The following is a 17151-nucleotide window of genomic DNA, read 5'->3' as shown; positions in this document are numbered from 1 at the left end:
TTTAATTCTCAAAACAACCTAGATATGTAGCTATTTCTATAGTATCATCTTTGTTTTGCTTATGGGACGAATAAGCTGAATGAGCATGTCACTGGTCTAACGTGACAGTTTTTAAGTGGTACAGTTGGAATTTGATTCCAGATTTTTGGACTCTGCTGATCTCTCTTTTAGACAACGTATACCATTTAATGTACCATGGAAAAGTCTCTGAAATTTGTTTTTAATTTTCATATTATCATTTAACAAAGAGAAGGTAGTTTCTACATTTAATGTTTCAAGTTATTAGTATTGAATGTTTAAGTATTAAAATTTCTTGCTTGATGTGAAACAAACACAATTAATTTTCTCCTCTTTTATATATTATGTAGTATTTGTATCTTTGTTTGCCAGAATTTGAAACGGCATAAGATAGGTGAATTGACTTGTCTAAAGAGAATCTGTAATGTAACAAAATTGTAATTATTGTAATTCCTTTCCAAATATTTAAGGATCTTTGTTAATCATGACTTCTACTCCAACGATACTGAGCATTTTGGATCAAATTTTATGGTGTACTTTTCTGTCAAATATATTATTTATTTAATTAATTTTTGAGATGGAGTCTCGCTCAGTTGCTCAGGCTAAAGTGCACTGGTGCGATCTCCACTCACTGCAACCTCCACCTCTCAAAGCAATTGTCCTTGCCTCAGCCTGCTAAGTAGCTGGGATTACAGGTGCACACCACCACGCCTGGCTAATTTTTCTATTTGCAGTAGAGATGGGGTTTTGCCATGTTGGCCAGGCTGGTCTCGAACTCCTGACCTCAGGTAATCTGCCTGCCTCAGCTTCCGAAAGTGCTGGGATCATATTACATATTTTGGAAATTAGGATTCTTTTTTAGCAGTGTTTTCCTTTTTACAATACATTTTTTTCTTATAAAATTTAATCTTGATAAAATTTCATACCTCTACTGAAAGGTGGAAAACTGCCTTTTTTTGACGACCTTGAAAGTTTTGTTTGTGTTCCTGTGGTTGGACTTACCTAACTAAATTTCATTGGTTTTTCCGATATATGTATAAGTTTGTACTTCTCTTTGAAAGTTTGTTGAGTAGGAATGAACTATTTTATTTATATTCAAACTTTTCGTTACATTTTATACTCAGTTTACCATACTTGGGCCAAATACATTGATATATTTTAAAAACCTTCCTTAAATAAATTTGTAGCCACAACTCTGTGAGTTACATATTATTACCTCTGGTTTACTGATCAGGGAATTGAATTGCTGGTAGGCACTCAAAAATCACACAGCTGTTAAGGAATAGAGCTGTAATCTGAACCCAGGTCTTTGTGATGCCAGAATTTAAATACTGCATTGCCTATACTTTCAAGGAACACCTCTGCCAATGAGTAGTTCACCCCAAACAATAAGATGGGAAAGATATTTGCTAGCCTTCAGGAAGCTGGACAGAATGGAATGATAAAATAACAAGTTGTTAACAAGTAACATATGGAAGAATCATAGACATCTTGTTAAGTGTTCAAAAAACTGTTGAATACTGATTATAGATGCAAACATATGCAAACCACAATTTAAAATTTCACATTTTAATGAGCTACAAAAATTAGTAATTTGTTATATAGAGAGTCTAGTACTCTCACAAGAATTGTGAAATGAGTTTGTTTATTTAGACTATTTAATGTGAATGAAAAGATATCCTGTAAAAGTTCACAAATATATTCAGAATACAGAAACAAAAAACCAAAAGTTTAAATCTGTTGTTTAAAAAATACAATTAGTGTTGTATTTTAGCAGAACTACTTTTCTATTTCTGTAGTATCCTGAGACTTCCCAAAATGTTATTACAGTCTCAGGAAGTAATTTTGTTAAAATACAGGACTAATTATTTTTTAAAATAACAACTACATACATCTTCCCCCCTTTTTGGGGTTTTTAAAAAAGGTTATTAACTTCTCACAGATTTTTTTCCTAGCTTACCTTTAAAGCGAAGTTTTGTACCTATGATAGGATTTTCATTATCTTCAGGAGTTCAAGAAATAGGTGGAAGATATATCGCATTATCTTCATACACTCTCTCTTCATTGACTTACCTTCAGCTTAGTAGCATTCTCCGGTCTCTTCTGTAAAGCACAGATTATACACCAGCAGCTTCTTTTGATCTGACTTACCCTTCTAACTAGCCTCTTGTCTCCCTTTTTCATTTTAAAGTCCATGCCTCTGAAGAATAATCCATACTTGTTTTCTATGTTTTCTAAATTACCTTTTACTATTCAACTTTCTTACAGTTCTCAAAAAGATTTACAGTGAGCCTCTAATTTCAAAATCCAATGGCCTCTTTCCAATCCTGATCACTTGGCGCTATTGATCACCTTCCTCCTTGAAAATTTTACTTCCCTTGGCTTTCTAGGCACCATTCTCTCCTTTGTTTTCTGAGTACCTTTATGGTGGTTTTTTTTTTTCTGTCTTTCTAATGTGTTTCTCCTCCTCTTACATCCTGGGTATTTTGTTCCCTATGTTCTATCCTTGGTCCTCTTTTAGTATCATTTTACGTACATACATTCGTATGCACCTACATATATCTACATGTACATGAATATACACTCAGACACATACTTTGAAAAAATAATTTTTGTCCATGAATGTTCTCAATTACTTCTCTAGTTTTACAATTCAACTGTGGTAGTGAATCTCCAGATTTATACATCCAGCTCAGTGACTGAGATTATAAAATTAAGAAATCAAAAATAGCATTTATAACCCATATGCCAGAAAATGTTTAAATACTTTACATATGTTATCTCATTTAAACCTCACAGCAATTGTATGAAAGAGATAGAAGGATTATCCCCATTTTATAGATAATTAAACTGAGGCTCATAGTGGTTAAATAACTTTCCTAGGGTCACAGTGTGAATAGAAGTCAAAGCACAGATAACACACCAGGGAGTCTGGCTATAGATTACTTGCTTTACCTACTAAGCTGTGTCTCCTTTTATATTAAAACTTAGCTGATTCTCTCTTTCTGTTAACCTGATTTTCCCTAAGTCTCCTCTTCTTCCTGTGTTTCCTATTTTTGGTTATAGAGGTATCATCTTCTACCCAATTTTTAATTTTTCTCAACACTGCATTCTTTTTTTGTCCCCTGCATTCAGTCAGTCATCAAGTCTTATTTCAAAATATAGTACTGACTGTGACTCTAACCCATTCTACTTCCACTGCCTTTATCTTCTCCCACCAATATTATTTCAACAGTTTCCTAATTAGTACCCCATACTGACATGTTCTTTCTCTCCAGACAAATGTCCTACACTGTTGTCAGTTATCCTTAAAAGTAGATCAAATTCTAATATATTATCATCATTAAAAATCTCATGGGCTGTGCATGGTGGCTCACGCCTGTAATCCCAGCACTTTGAGAGTCTGAGGTGGACAGATCACCTGAAGTCGGGAGTTCGAGACCAGCCTGACCAACATGGAGAAACCCTGTCTCTAGTGAAAAGACAAAATTAGCTGGGTGTGGTGGTGCATGCCTGTAATCCCAGCTACTCAGTAGGCTGAGGCAGGAGAATCACTTGAACCCAAGAGGTAGAGGTTGCAGTGAGCAGAGATCATACCATTGTACTCCAGCCTGGGCAATAAGAATGAAACTCCGTCTCCAAAAAAAAAAAAAAACTATGCCCGTGACCCATTGCTAAATTTTTCATTGTGGCCTTAACTAAATATTCTGGCCTTTGAGCCTGTTATTCTCCCAAATGTACCATATGTTTGCCCCATACTACACTTGGTGTTTCCCAGATATGCTATAGACTTTTAAGTGCCCTCAAACATTTTATCATGTAGAACACTTTGCCTGAAATACCTACTATTCCCCACCTATATCTGTGTGTTCTATGTCTTGCATAAGTCTGCGAAGGCTTCAGTAATGAGGTGATATTTTAAGTAGGCCTTGAAGGACAAGTAAGCATTTTTTATAAATTATCTTTGCTGATAGAGAAGCAGTACTATGGTAGGATGAGAGGTGAAAAGGGCTTCCAGGAGGTAAAACAGATGCCAGTCTGGCAGTCACTTCATAAAAAATAGTGAGGTAATACCAGGATCTAGCTGAAACTGCTTTATAGATAGCCGGGTAGGAAAACCTAGGGTATACTGAGCATTAATAATGGTTTATAAAAAGGGAAAGTAGTGTGGTTAACATACAATGATACACTATCAAAACAGCGCCGGTCTTCGCAGGCCGCTGTTAGTTTGAAAGGTGCCATGTTTTTACAGTATTTCAGTATATACAAAGAAGTATGCTAGCATAGTTTAATACATTTTAAAACTGTTTTCTAACATGCTGAAAATAATAATGAACTTTGCACATGTTGTAATTAAAATGGTACACAGAAACAGAGCTGTAAATATGCCCTTTCCTGATGTGTGATAGCTTCATTTATCTAGTCCTCACCTATTGAATAGATTTGTCCTTTGGAATATAACTGAGAACTAAAAAAGCAGTTAAGACAAAAATAGAATAAAACAATCTCAGAAGCCTACAGATGTCACCAAATCTGTTAAGTAAGCCTCATGGTGAGAACAACTATTTGACCTTTAATCAGAGCCTATTTATTCTCATTTCTTATGTTACCTTGACGAACCCAATTATCTGTTTTCCATCCACAGCAGACTAGAAGTGCAGGTTGGAAGGTTGGGAGAGGGTTTATTCCAGAGTAGTACACTGGAATCATCAAGAAGTGACAACTGACAGGCTGGCAGCAGGAGAGGAGTGGATAGACTGAAACGGGAATGCAAACAATAACAATAGACCTCACTTAGCACAGAGGCTAGTAGGCCTGCATCCTTCAGTACCTCCCAAGATACTGAGTTACACCATAGCTCACTAACTCGCATATTTGGTGATGACCCTAACTCAACAGGAAATTGTTAAATTATGTCTAGTATATATTGCATGAGAATGTGGGAATTATATAATTCATTTCAGAGAATGTCCCATGTGAAAGAAGATGTTGATGCTTAAATAGATCAACAGATATATGGACCTATTCTATGTGGCTTGATTCTTTGCACAATGGTTCTTGAGTGTTGAGATTTTACTGTAAGCATACTTGTAAATTAGCTATTAGTGTACTCAGACCATCGCATATGAGGGAGTAGCTTTGGACTAAGCATTTAGCTTATAAATTTGCCTTTATAAGAAAACAAGGCATTGAGGCTTATGAATATGGAAAAAATATGTAGAAATTAGCATTTTATATATTAAATGTTGAATGAGTGCATGATAATACTTAGGAAATGTGTTCCATTTATTGACAGTTTTACATTAGTGTCATTTAGAAAATAGATTAATGGGAGTTTGTTTAGAGATATTTGTACAATGTAGTCATTTTTGGTATTTACATAAAACTAAGTTCTGAATTAAAGAAGGATGCCTTTATTTTAAATCTATGTCAACACTGAATAATTGTCAAACCTATCATTTTCAGTAATAGAGGGTTGCCGGTGACCTCCATGATAGAAAAAGCAACAGGCCACTTTTGAAGTCATTATATTAGCTTCCTCATCACTATTTGGCACTATTGATCACTCCTTCATCAAAACTCCCTCCTCCCTTGACTTCCATGATACTAAACTGTATTAGTCCATTCTCACACTGCTATAAAGAACTACCTAGCTAGGCGCCGTGGCTCCTGCCCATAATCCCAGCCCTTTGGGAGGCCAAGGTGAGCGAATCACGAGGTTAGGAGTTCGAAACCAACAAGGCAAAACCCCGTCTCTACTAAAAATACCAAAAAAAAAAAAAAAAAAATTAGCTGGACCTGGTGGTAATCCCAACTACTCAGGAAGCTGAGGCAGGAGAATTGCTTGAACCCAGGAGGCGGAAGTTGCGGTGAGCCAAGATTGCACCACTACACTGCATTCTGGGCAACAGAGTGTAACTCCATCAAACAAAACAAAACAAAAAACACTACCCAATGCTGCGTAATTTATAAAGAAAAGATGTTTAATTGACTTACAGTTCCACAGGCTGTACAGGAAGCATGGCTGGGGAGGCCTCAGGGAATGTACTGTTTTGGCGGGAGGCGAAGGGGAAGCAGGCGTACCCTGCATGTCTGGAGCAGGAGGAAGAGAGAGAAGGGGAAGGTGCTGCATACTTGTAAACAACCAGATATTGTGAGAACTCACTCACTATCACAAGAACAGCAAGGGGGAGGACCGCCCCCATGATCCAGTCACCTGCCATCAGGCCCTTACTCCACACTGGGGATTACAGTTTGACATGAGATTTGGGTGGGGATACAAATCCAAACCATATCATAAGCTCTCCTTGTTTTTCTTTTTTTTTTGAGACGGAGTTTTGCTCTTGTTACCCAGGCTGGAGTGCAATGGCGCGATCTCGGCTCACCGCAACCTCCGCCTCCTGGGTTCAGGCAATTCTCCTGCCTCAGCCTCCTGAGTAGCTGGGATTACAGGCACGTGCCACCGTGCCCAGCTAATTTTTTGTATTTTTAGTAGAGACGGGGTTTCACCGTGTTGACCAGGATGGTCTCGATCTCTTGACCTTGTGATCCACCCGCCTCGGCCTCCCGCTCTCCTTGTTTTTCTTTTACCTCTGTGTTTCATTTAAACTCTTTTATTTCTATGCTTGGCCCTTAAATTTTCAGATTCCTAGAGCTTGATCCTCAGTCCTTTGGTACTTTGCTTTTCTCATATTGAATGATCCTTGGGCAATCACATCCATCCTCACAACTTCAATTAACGAGCACTCATATGTGACGTCTTTATCTGATCTCTTCCTCCCAACTCACAGACCCCATATATTCAGCTGCCTCCTGACTGGAGTTCAAATTCAATATTCTCCTTAAATATACTTATTTTCCTTTTTAAAAAAAATCCTTCTCCCTACTCTAATCCTCTTTCCAGCTTTGACCTGCATTTCTCTTGTATTTCCAATCCTGGTTGACGTTAGTATTCCCCAAGAATTAGTATATAGCAGAAACATACTAGTCATCTTGGAATCTACTCTTACTCCATTTTTCCATTCCATTAGTCACCAGATCCTATCAATTCTGTATCCCTAATGTTATATTTCCCTTCCTTGACATGGTATCCTTCTCTCTCCGTCTTCATTGCCATTTTTTTATTTCAGGGCATTGTCACATCTCACTATTTTATCCTTTCCTTATGTTCTATTCTTCATTATGGTTCCCTTTAAATTATCTTCCACAATGTTGTCTTTCTGAAATGCATTTCATAATGCTTCAGCCCAACAAGGACTTCCCATAGTCTCCAGAATTACAGTCTAGTCCTAGCCCACACAAAATACTTCATCTGGCTGTTGCTTTCTCTTTCGCCTCATATTCCATTACGGTTCTACATATGTTTTTAGTCCAGTCATACTGTGCTTTGTTTCCTATAGGTTTTATGCCGTTTTATTCCTTTTCATTCATACCTTTGAAAGTGACATCCATTGGCTTCGAAAGTACTCCATTTCTCAGTTAACTTGCTCTGTACATTCATATCTTTCTTCTCTCATACTTACTTTGACTTAAATCATCTTTGTTCCTAACTCCTGCTGGGCTGAGATAAAGAAAGACCTTGTTAATGTCAACAGAGTACTTAATAAGGTCAACTGTGTAACAGTGTTAATAAAATTTTAAAAGTACAATTTGTCACAGATAATGGCAATATGGATAATCTGTCTGAGAATACCCTAAAGTTGGCAATTATTGTACCCCATAGCTCTATGAATTGTGATTAGATAGATAGATGTTTGTATAGTTTTCAAAGCCTGTAAGTTAAAATCAATAAAAGGTTCTAGCATTTTCCCAATAATTTTATGAAGATATTTATGTATTTCCCTTTCTCTGTCACTTACATAAAAAAAAAAAAACTTAAATTTTTTTTTGTAATGCTATGTCTTATGCCAATAAAATTTGAAATATTTAAATCGTATTCACTTGCTATATTTTAATTATTTTATTTGGAATAGTTAAGTGTTAGAAATAAACCCTAGGCATATACAGATGAGCTTTGCCTTTTGAAAGTTTATCATCTGTTTTGTAATATTTTACCCTCTGTACCATACCCCCTCAGAATGAAGACAACAACATTTGGTGACTAAAGAATGTAGATGATTATTCTAGAAATATAATATACTATTATAGTGATGGAAGGATCCTAATGTGGTAGAAAACTGATAATGATTCATTGTTGTATATAATTATACATGGCATAAATGATTGGATACTTTATCACATGCACAAAACTGGTGGTTTTTAACTATATATGCTTATGTATTCATTCAATGGGCTATATATGTATCTCATGTTGAAATCTTATGATACCACTGAATGAAAATGCAAATACAGAAATCGACTGTATTTACTAATTAAACACCAGAATTGTGGCCCTACCATGTATATTACTAATGGAGGAAATTCACTGATTTTCTGTGACTTTAAAATTTTAATTCTCATGGAAGCTATATTTGTAACAATAGATATAGCAGACCATTTTGAAACATAGCCATTATACAGACACTAAGCAACAGAGCAACTCTGGATAATGGACTTTGTGATAGTCAATTCAAAGGCATTTGTTTTCTTTTTAGTATAAGGAGAAATCATATTAAGCAAGACCAGATTTGTGCAATATAATGTGGTAGAACGAATCCAAGGCTAAAGGTCAGGAGAACTGAGTTCTAGTTGTATCATTGGGGCTTATTAGTTATATGATATTGGGCAAATCATCCAATCTTTCCGGGTTTTTTCTTTCTTTACTTTTAAGTAACATATTGGACCAGAGTATTTTATGTTCTGTCTCGCTTTAAAATCTCATATTTTCTTTCTCTGGAGTTAAATTTTTTTTTTTTTTTTTTTTGGAAAGCAGATTGATTTTGTATTATAAGAGGACAATAGAGTACAATTATCTCTTAAAGATTTAAATACTTGGAAGTTGAGCATATGAATTTTGAAATTTTTATTTTTCAGCAATGATCTTTGTAGTTCTTTGAAGCTAAGGTTTCAGAGATTAGGCCAGATGTCTTTTTTTGTTTAAAATCTCCAGTGTAGTGCTATTCAGTCAAACTTTCTCCCATGTTCTATATCCTTGCTATTCAATATGGTAGCTACTAGCCGCATGTGGCTATTGAGCACTTAAACAATGGCTAGTGATACTGAGCAACTGAATTTTTAATTTTATTTAATTGTAATTAAACTTAAACTGTTATAAATGGCTCCTATATTGAATAGCACAGTACTCTAGTGTGTGTGTGTACATGTGTTCACATGCATATACATGCTGAGTATGGAGTGGGGTAGCAGGAAGTAAAGGAGAGGAGTGGCAGACCATTATTTTGGATGATGAGATGCCACTTATACTTTACTGCTCAGGATGTCCATGAAGTGGAATTTAACCCACTCCAAGAACTATTTTCTACTTTTGCTTTTTTTATTTTTTTTTGCATTACATTATATGTTATGATAACCGCTATGTATTCTAGACAACATATTGTTTATATTATTGTATCTTTTTCTAATTAACCTATAGTTTTTTTTGTTTCTTTGTTTGGCTTTTTTTTTGGAGACGGAGTCTCGCTCTGTCGCCAGGCTGGAGTGCAGTGGTGTGATCTCAGCTCACTGAAACCTCCGCCTCCCTGGTTCAAGTGATTGACCAGGGTGGTTTCAATCTCCTGACCTCGTGATCCACCCATCTCAGCCTCTCAAAGTGCTGGGATTACAGGCATCAGTCACTGCACCCAACCTAACCTATAGTTTTAAAGCTACATACCCCCACTATATTATGCATGTTGCACCAGTTAAATTTTATCATCTTACCCATCCTCAAAATCTTTTGTTGCAAGAATCTATGCCTGGAGTATATGAGAACTTTGTAATGTGCTGGAAATTATATTTGTAGTAAAGTGATATTGTTTATAATCGTGAGTTTCCTCCTTGCTATGTGGCCTTACGTAAGTTATTCTACCTGCTTTGAGCCTCAGCTTCATCATCTGTAAAATAAGGATGACAGTAATACTAACCTTGTGTGGTTTTTACGAAGATGAGATTAGATGTTGAATTATGTAAAGAACTTAATACATTGTCTGGTAACTAACAATGATGATGATAATACTTTGTGATATTGTATTTAGCTATGAATTCAGGATACACACAATGGGTTTGTTATGTTTATAATTAAGTAATAATATGTTCTATCCTTTTATTTAAATTTAATTTTGTATTTGTAAATAATGACAATTATTTCAGTTTTGGATTTGAGATATTGTTCTTATTCTCTGAAAAGGGCAGCATTTGTGTAACGGCATAAAGGAATAGCAAAAATTTAGATGACCTTTTTGTTTTCCACATTCATATTACAGTATACATACTTCTATAAAATAGTATAACTTCATCAGCTTATGTTGGAAAATGACATAATAACGTGTCTATTCATCTTATGTTGTTTGTAATTAATTAAATACCTATTAGAATATGATATACAATAAATGGTACATTGTTAGGCCAGTGCCTTTACCTTTTTAAAATTGACTTTACATTATCTCCCAATTATTATATACTATAGTCAATGGATGGAACTTCTTTGTTTTCGTATTAAATTATATATTCATAAATTATATATAAAGTGAGTATTTAATGTCACTGAAACATATTATTAAAGTTATATTGACACATTCATTAATTTTATTGACTTTTATTATCTTTATTGTCTCCTGATCTAAATACTTTTATTTGTGTAAAGATACAGTTGCAGGACTCATTAACTTGTTTTTTACAGAAATGTTCTCTTTACTTGTAGGGTATTAATACAAGCCATTAAGCTAGAATTTCTTCTGGCAAAAACAATCCTAACAGATGGCAACTTTTCTCTCTATTAATTTTGGATTGGACATGTACTTTGGCTTGTTTGGTCATGTCATAGTTGTAACATAACAAGAGTCATTCAAGCAAAAACAATTATAATATAGCTGTGTACATGTACAGTATGCAAATTTATAGCCCAGTATCAAAACTGTATAAAGATTTACATGATATCCTATTGTAAATAGGAAGGTTAAGTAATCCATTAAAGCATAAGCTTCATAATAATTTATCTGGTGTGTCTTTAAAGGTAATGCCAAATTTATGGCAAATATTTAGTCAGTCGTCTAAGTGTTTTATCTTGACACTTCAACATTCATAGAAATTAGACTATATTGTTGTATCATTCAGATATTTGGTCATGTTAGAAACAACCTTAATCAGCCCTTTTAAAGCATGTAACTTTTGATTTTTGAATGTAAATGTGAGGCAGATGGGCTAATCTCCCCAAAAGTGACTTAAATATGTAAGATACAGATTCAAAAGTAAAGCATACCTTTTAATCTCTTCTCCCTATTTTGGAAAAAATAACTGTATCATAATAAATCTGTAGAAGTCAAGTCAAAATATTTTTGAAATATTGTCTTTTGGTAATATAGTTTTCCCATGCTAACTATTAATTTATTTGTATCTGCTTCTATATATACTTAGTATCTTTGTATACTCTGTTTTTTCTGAGGAGACTCCTTGTAGTTTGCACTATGAACACTCTTCTACTCATTGCAGTCTTCAAAAATAATAAATTTAAATGACATCTTTTCAGTTAAATGATTAGTCAGTTACCTTAGATTTGAGCAGCATTTTCCAAAAATACTATTTAGAAATAATTTGTGGAATACCTGGCACTTAGCATTTTGTTGATTCCCTTTTAGATTAAAATTACCAGAAAATAAGTTCCTTTTTATAATAGGGAATATGAAAATCAGAAGATAAGAAAAATATAACTCATTTTTTAGTATCAATATATTTAATCAAATACTTTACTTGAAAACAAGCCCTTACATATGCTTTATTTTGAAATGTGCATTAGTATTAGTGTCACAGTGCCTTCTAGTTGATATTAATTTACTTCCATTATCTTTTTTTCATACCTGGTAAGTTTATTCATCTTAATTACATATTTTAATACTTTATATATTTTGTACAAATAATCCTATTAAGAGGATGGAGAGAGTATAAATTAACGTAATAATTTAAGTTATCACTGTTCCCTGTTTAATATTAAGGTACTTTTATAACTTCATTTGATTTATTTTAGAAGTGTTTATAACCCTGTCAAATTGAGGCCAAGTGTACTGTGAGGACAACTGGACGTGAAAGATACATTTTGTGATCTTTTCAAAGGGCTCTGTCTGCCCACGTTTGCAATTTGGGTTTTTCAGAGGGAGTTTAATATTTCTTCATATTATTTTAAAAAGCATAACCTACTTGGTCATCATGTCTTTGTTAGAATTATTTTGAACATTATATACTATGTTGTTAATTTTGTTGTTTCTAATTAAAATCATAATCATTATACTTGTAGAAATATTTGCATTTCTTATTTTATCATTATGTGTGTATGCCTTTAGTGAATGCGTTACCTTCATGAATTACTTTATTAATTTATTTAAGGTGAATTTTTTTAAAAACAAAATTTGCTTTCTGATTGCAGGTGGCCTGCATGCAGTTTATAAATGCCCTTGTCACTTCTCCTTATGAGCTTGATTTTCGAATACATTTAAGGAATGAATTCCTCCGTTCAGGACTAAAAACAATGTTACCAGTAAGTTGAATGTATACATTTATTATGCTGATGAATTTTAATTTTTTTCACTTCCCCAAAGCACTTGAAACAGTAAATAAATGTGCTTTGCTATTTTGTTTTGTAAAGCATTAGACATTTTGTAAGCTTTTCTGTATTCCAGTAACAGCATTCTCTACATACAAATGATGATTCAGAATTCAGCTAATAATGTGCCCAGAAGTGATGTGTTTTTGTTTTTTGTTGTTTTCTTAAGTCAAAAGGGAACTTCTTTTCTTTGAAGTTTGAATATTGAAAACATGAGACTTGTTTTTGCAGTTTCAATTTTCATTTAAAATTTTCTGCTTTCATCTTTGATAACTTAGATTGATTTAATTGGTATTCAGCATAAGCGTGCGTAGAGCTTTGATTAGTATATGCTAGACACATCGCTTAAGAACGTTACTCTCGTTACAAGGCTGTAGGAACTTTTCAAATCAAAAACAATTTTATTTCTTAAATTGAATGTGAATATTTGCTCTAATTATGATAGTGTTGAAAACATTTTTGGAATGGCTTTATATGCTGAATCTGAACTAAATAAGCACATTTATTTTTATAAATACAAATACAACTACTGTGGTTTTATATTTTATTAAGTATGTTAACTGAGGGGTGATTTTATTGAAGACTATGGCATTGTTCAAGACAAGTAAAATTATGCTGGTGTCTTTAAGCTACTCAGAATATACCTATGAGACAAGAAGTAAAAGTAAGGAAGTGGGGAAAAAGCACTGAGGAGAGATTTAAAAAAAAACAAGAATAAATGTCAATGAGTGTGTATGTGTGTGTGTGCACACGTGTGCGTGTGTATGACCTAGTTTACCAGAAATACCCAAATTGAGGACATTTCCTGGTGAGGAACCAGTATGCAGTATAAATTTGTAATGTGTGGTGGGATACTCTTAACTGAAAGTAGTTGAAACTCATCATAATAAGTTGTGTGATTGGACCTGTTAAACCCATTGTAATAAGATGTGTGATTGGGTCTACCTGGTTTTGGAAATTTCTATGTCAATCCTATTTGAAGTGGTTCTTTCATTCTTGACACTTAAAACCAAGGAATTGGATGCAGTGAATCAAAGCAACATTTTAAGTGACCCGTTTAGAGATTCAGTGTGCAGTTAACTTAGGCACATTTACCAAATATAGTTTGTATGACATATGATTATTCTTGTTTTTTTTTTTTTCACTGATTATGTTTTCATCCAAAGTCTGTAGACTTAGGTCGCTAAAGATAATCTTATAGTCTTGATTGTAGTTTGCTTTTGAATTGCCTTCTTGTTGGTTTCCGTGCTTGTTCTTACTGGGCTGGTTCTCTGTTTATAGGATTATCTTTGAAGACTTGCTGGCTGCAAGAGCTCTGTAGCATCCTCTACTCATTTACTAATATGCCATGTTTTCTGCCATAGTTGTTGCTCTTACTTTTCTCTCTTTCGTTTCCCTCTATTTATAATTGAACATTCACTTTCTGCTTTATACTACTGAATGGCTAGTCAAGAGAACTGTGACTCTCACTTTAATTTATTTTAGTCCCTCATTTTTCAGAAAAGGTATAATATTGTAGCTCGTGTCCTCAAGCTTTTGCACTTTTGTCTGGGTATATTAATCTCTGTTGGGCTCAGTGGTCTCATGTTATTCATTTGGTTACACAGATAGCTAAGATTATGTGCTAGTGTTTCTAAGCTACACTTTTCCATTGGCCCTATGGCCCTATATAAAACTTTTTGTGGCACCATGTACTTCTTAATTTATATGTTCTTTTTTTAAATTAAAAATAATTTTTAATTATGGATACATAATGTACATATTTTTGTGGCAAAATTTATATTTTGATACAAGAACATGGTGTGTAATGATCAAATCAGGGTAGATATCTATCACTTCAAGCATTTATCATTTCTTTGTGTTGGAAATAGTCTAATCCTACTCTTATAGTTATTTTGAAATAAAGATAATTATGAACTATAGTCACTATTGTACTACTGAGCACTAGATCTTTTTACTTCTATCAAACTGTATTTTTGTATTCATTAACCATACCCTATTTTCCCCCACAGCTACTACCTGTTCTAGCCTGTGGTACTCTTAATATATACTTCCAGTTAGACTTTTCTTTAACTATCACATCTCTTTGTTATGCCCTACTTCTCAGATCTCAGTGATTCTCCAGCAAGATAAAAGTGGGAAGCAAAAGTTTTGGAATAGAACCTACAAGGATTCTCAAAAATTTTTTTTTCTCTCTAAGACAGTAGAGCTAAATATGATTAAATATGGCTCTGATTCCCAACTGAGAGGTTGGACGTGTCCCCCTAAAGAGAAATTGTCAAAATCATACTGTATCGAGGATAGGGCAGAGATGTTTGGTTGGGAAAAAAAAAAATTCTCCCCAGGTATTCCTTTCTTTTGTTTCTTTTTCTTTTTTTCTTTTTTTCTTTTTTTTTTTGATATAGGCTCTTGTTCTGTCACTCAGGCTAGAGCGCAGTGGCACAATCACAGATCACTGCAGCCTCAATCTCCTGGGCTCAAGCAATCCTTCCACTGCAGTCTCTCAAGTAGCTGGGACTACAGGTGTGCCACCACACCTAGCTATTCTTTTTATTTTTTATAGAGACAGGGTTTCACCATGTTGGCCAGGCTGGTCTTGAACTCCTGGCCTCAAATGATCCACCCCAGCCTCCCAAAGTGCTGGGATTACAGGTGTGAGCCACCACACCTGGCCAGGCATTTCTTATATGCAAGAGTAGAATCAGAATTCAGGCAGATAGGCCTTGAGAAGATTAGAGATAATTTCTTTAGAATCATAGATTTCACTACTATTGTAGTTTATCACAACTTGGGAGGAGGACAGAATGGTCATGGGTTAACATATACTGTATACCTCACATGTCAATTAGTATCTAATTAACCTACTAATTGACTATTTAAATTTAAACCACTGGAATTTATAGTAACATTACATATCCTTTATATATGCAGTAAAGCTTAGTAATATGGTCATAGATGAGCCTTTAAAATCCTTACATTTTTCTCTATTCTTTTTTTTTATATACAATTCTAACAAGAATTCCCTAATATTCTAGAATATAGTATATTCAAAGCAACAAATTAGATGTGGTTAGGGCTAAGATTAATTGTTGGAACATGGATGAAAAATTGTATATATCTAGAACCATTATGTGTTGGGGAAAACTAGTTCTTAGTATTTCAATAATCCTTGAGATCAACATTATAGTAGAGTGAAACTTTTTTCACAATAATTATCGGAATCTTCAAGATAACATAATTATCTTAATTATATTCTGTAAAAGTTTATTTTCAAGATTCCTCCCATCCCTATGCTTAAATTTTGATGTTTGAAAAGAGTTTGTATTTCATTTTTATGGAAATTTTATGTCTGATAAATTTACTTTAGTAATTTAGAATAAATGAGTTGTTACAAACTCTCTAGTGAGTTTTAAAATAGTATTTTTTTCTGTACTTAATTTGCATTGATTTCTTGTGAAGTTTTCCCCATCTGCCTTTTATTTAGTTAAATAATTAAGAAAATATTAGTTAAATCAGATATGTGAAGAAAAAACATAAGAAATGGTGTTTGTAGGCAGTAGGCATACTTTTATCTCTTTAAAAGTAAGCAAAACTCTTTCTTATTGTTTTGAAGACTCCATTTTGATTGACCGTTAATCAGTAGTGTACTGGCAATGGACTTTGATTTCCTTTGAAGTACACTATTTTCTAGGAAATTATATATTTCAGGGATTCTGCAAAAAATAGGTTTAAATCTATACAGCATATCTTTTTAAAAAATAACTTAAGCATATTTAGAGTATTTCACATAACTAGTAACAATATATTTCAGTAACTTTGTGATAGTTCACATTTTAATATATAAAACTTCAGTGATAGATTTCCATTTACTTTTATAGCATAGCCATCTTATTTGTAGTATGTAAAAATTTTTATTCAGTAAATGTTTATTTTATCATGAATTTATGAATATTTCGAGGCTTGAAATTTGGCTGAAAAGAAGTTTTATAAATGTAAACATATGTGTATGTGTATATGAATATATATTTACAGTAAGTTCTCACTTAATGTCATTAGTAGGCTCTTGCAAACTGTACCTGAAAGCAAAACCATGTACAGCAGATCCTTGAATAATGTCCTTTCATTATAACATTGATGAGAAAAAGAAAACTGGTTTTGTTATACTTTTTTTGCTTCAAGTTGCAGTTTCCAAGAACTACTGAGGACATTAAATGAGGACTGACTTTGATAGGCCTGGAGCATTACTAATAAAGAATATTTATAAAATATTGCATTTATACATGTCTAAATTTTATATTGTGCTATATATGCTCATATACTATGTATATTGTATAAATAATGTCCTGACCTAATTAAGAACTAAACTGCACATTTAACCAGTTATTTTCACTGAAAATATTTTAATCATGCTGACTGATTTTCATGTTTTATAACATTCTATG

At 33.6% G+C, this 17151-nt stretch overlaps 1 protein-coding gene across 5 annotated transcripts in view; it reads left to right on the top strand.

Annotated features, from left to right (window-relative positions):
- The window catches only part of DIAPH2 (diaphanous related formin 2), a 906017-nt gene that overhangs the window by 225308 nt on the left and 663558 nt on the right, over positions 1-17151 (top strand). For all 5 annotated transcript variants that reach the window (XM_064362655.1, XM_064362651.1, XM_064362641.1 and 2 more), the window contains one exon: positions 12533-12643. In XM_064362655.1, coding sequence (XP_064218725.1) covers positions 12533-12643 — 111 coding nt within the window. The remainder of the gene's footprint in view (positions 1-12532; positions 12644-17151) is intronic.

The sequence above is a fragment of the Aotus nancymaae genome, unplaced genomic scaffold (genome assembly GCF_030222135.1).
Source record: "Aotus nancymaae isolate 86718 unplaced genomic scaffold, 86718_ANA_hifiasm-v0.15.2.pri h1tg000004l, whole genome shotgun sequence".
NCBI classification, from domain to species: Eukaryota; Metazoa; Chordata; class Mammalia; order Primates; family Aotidae; genus Aotus; species Aotus nancymaae.
The sequence above is the reverse complement of the archived record's forward strand: the minus strand, read 5'-3'. Positions and strand labels throughout refer to the sequence as shown.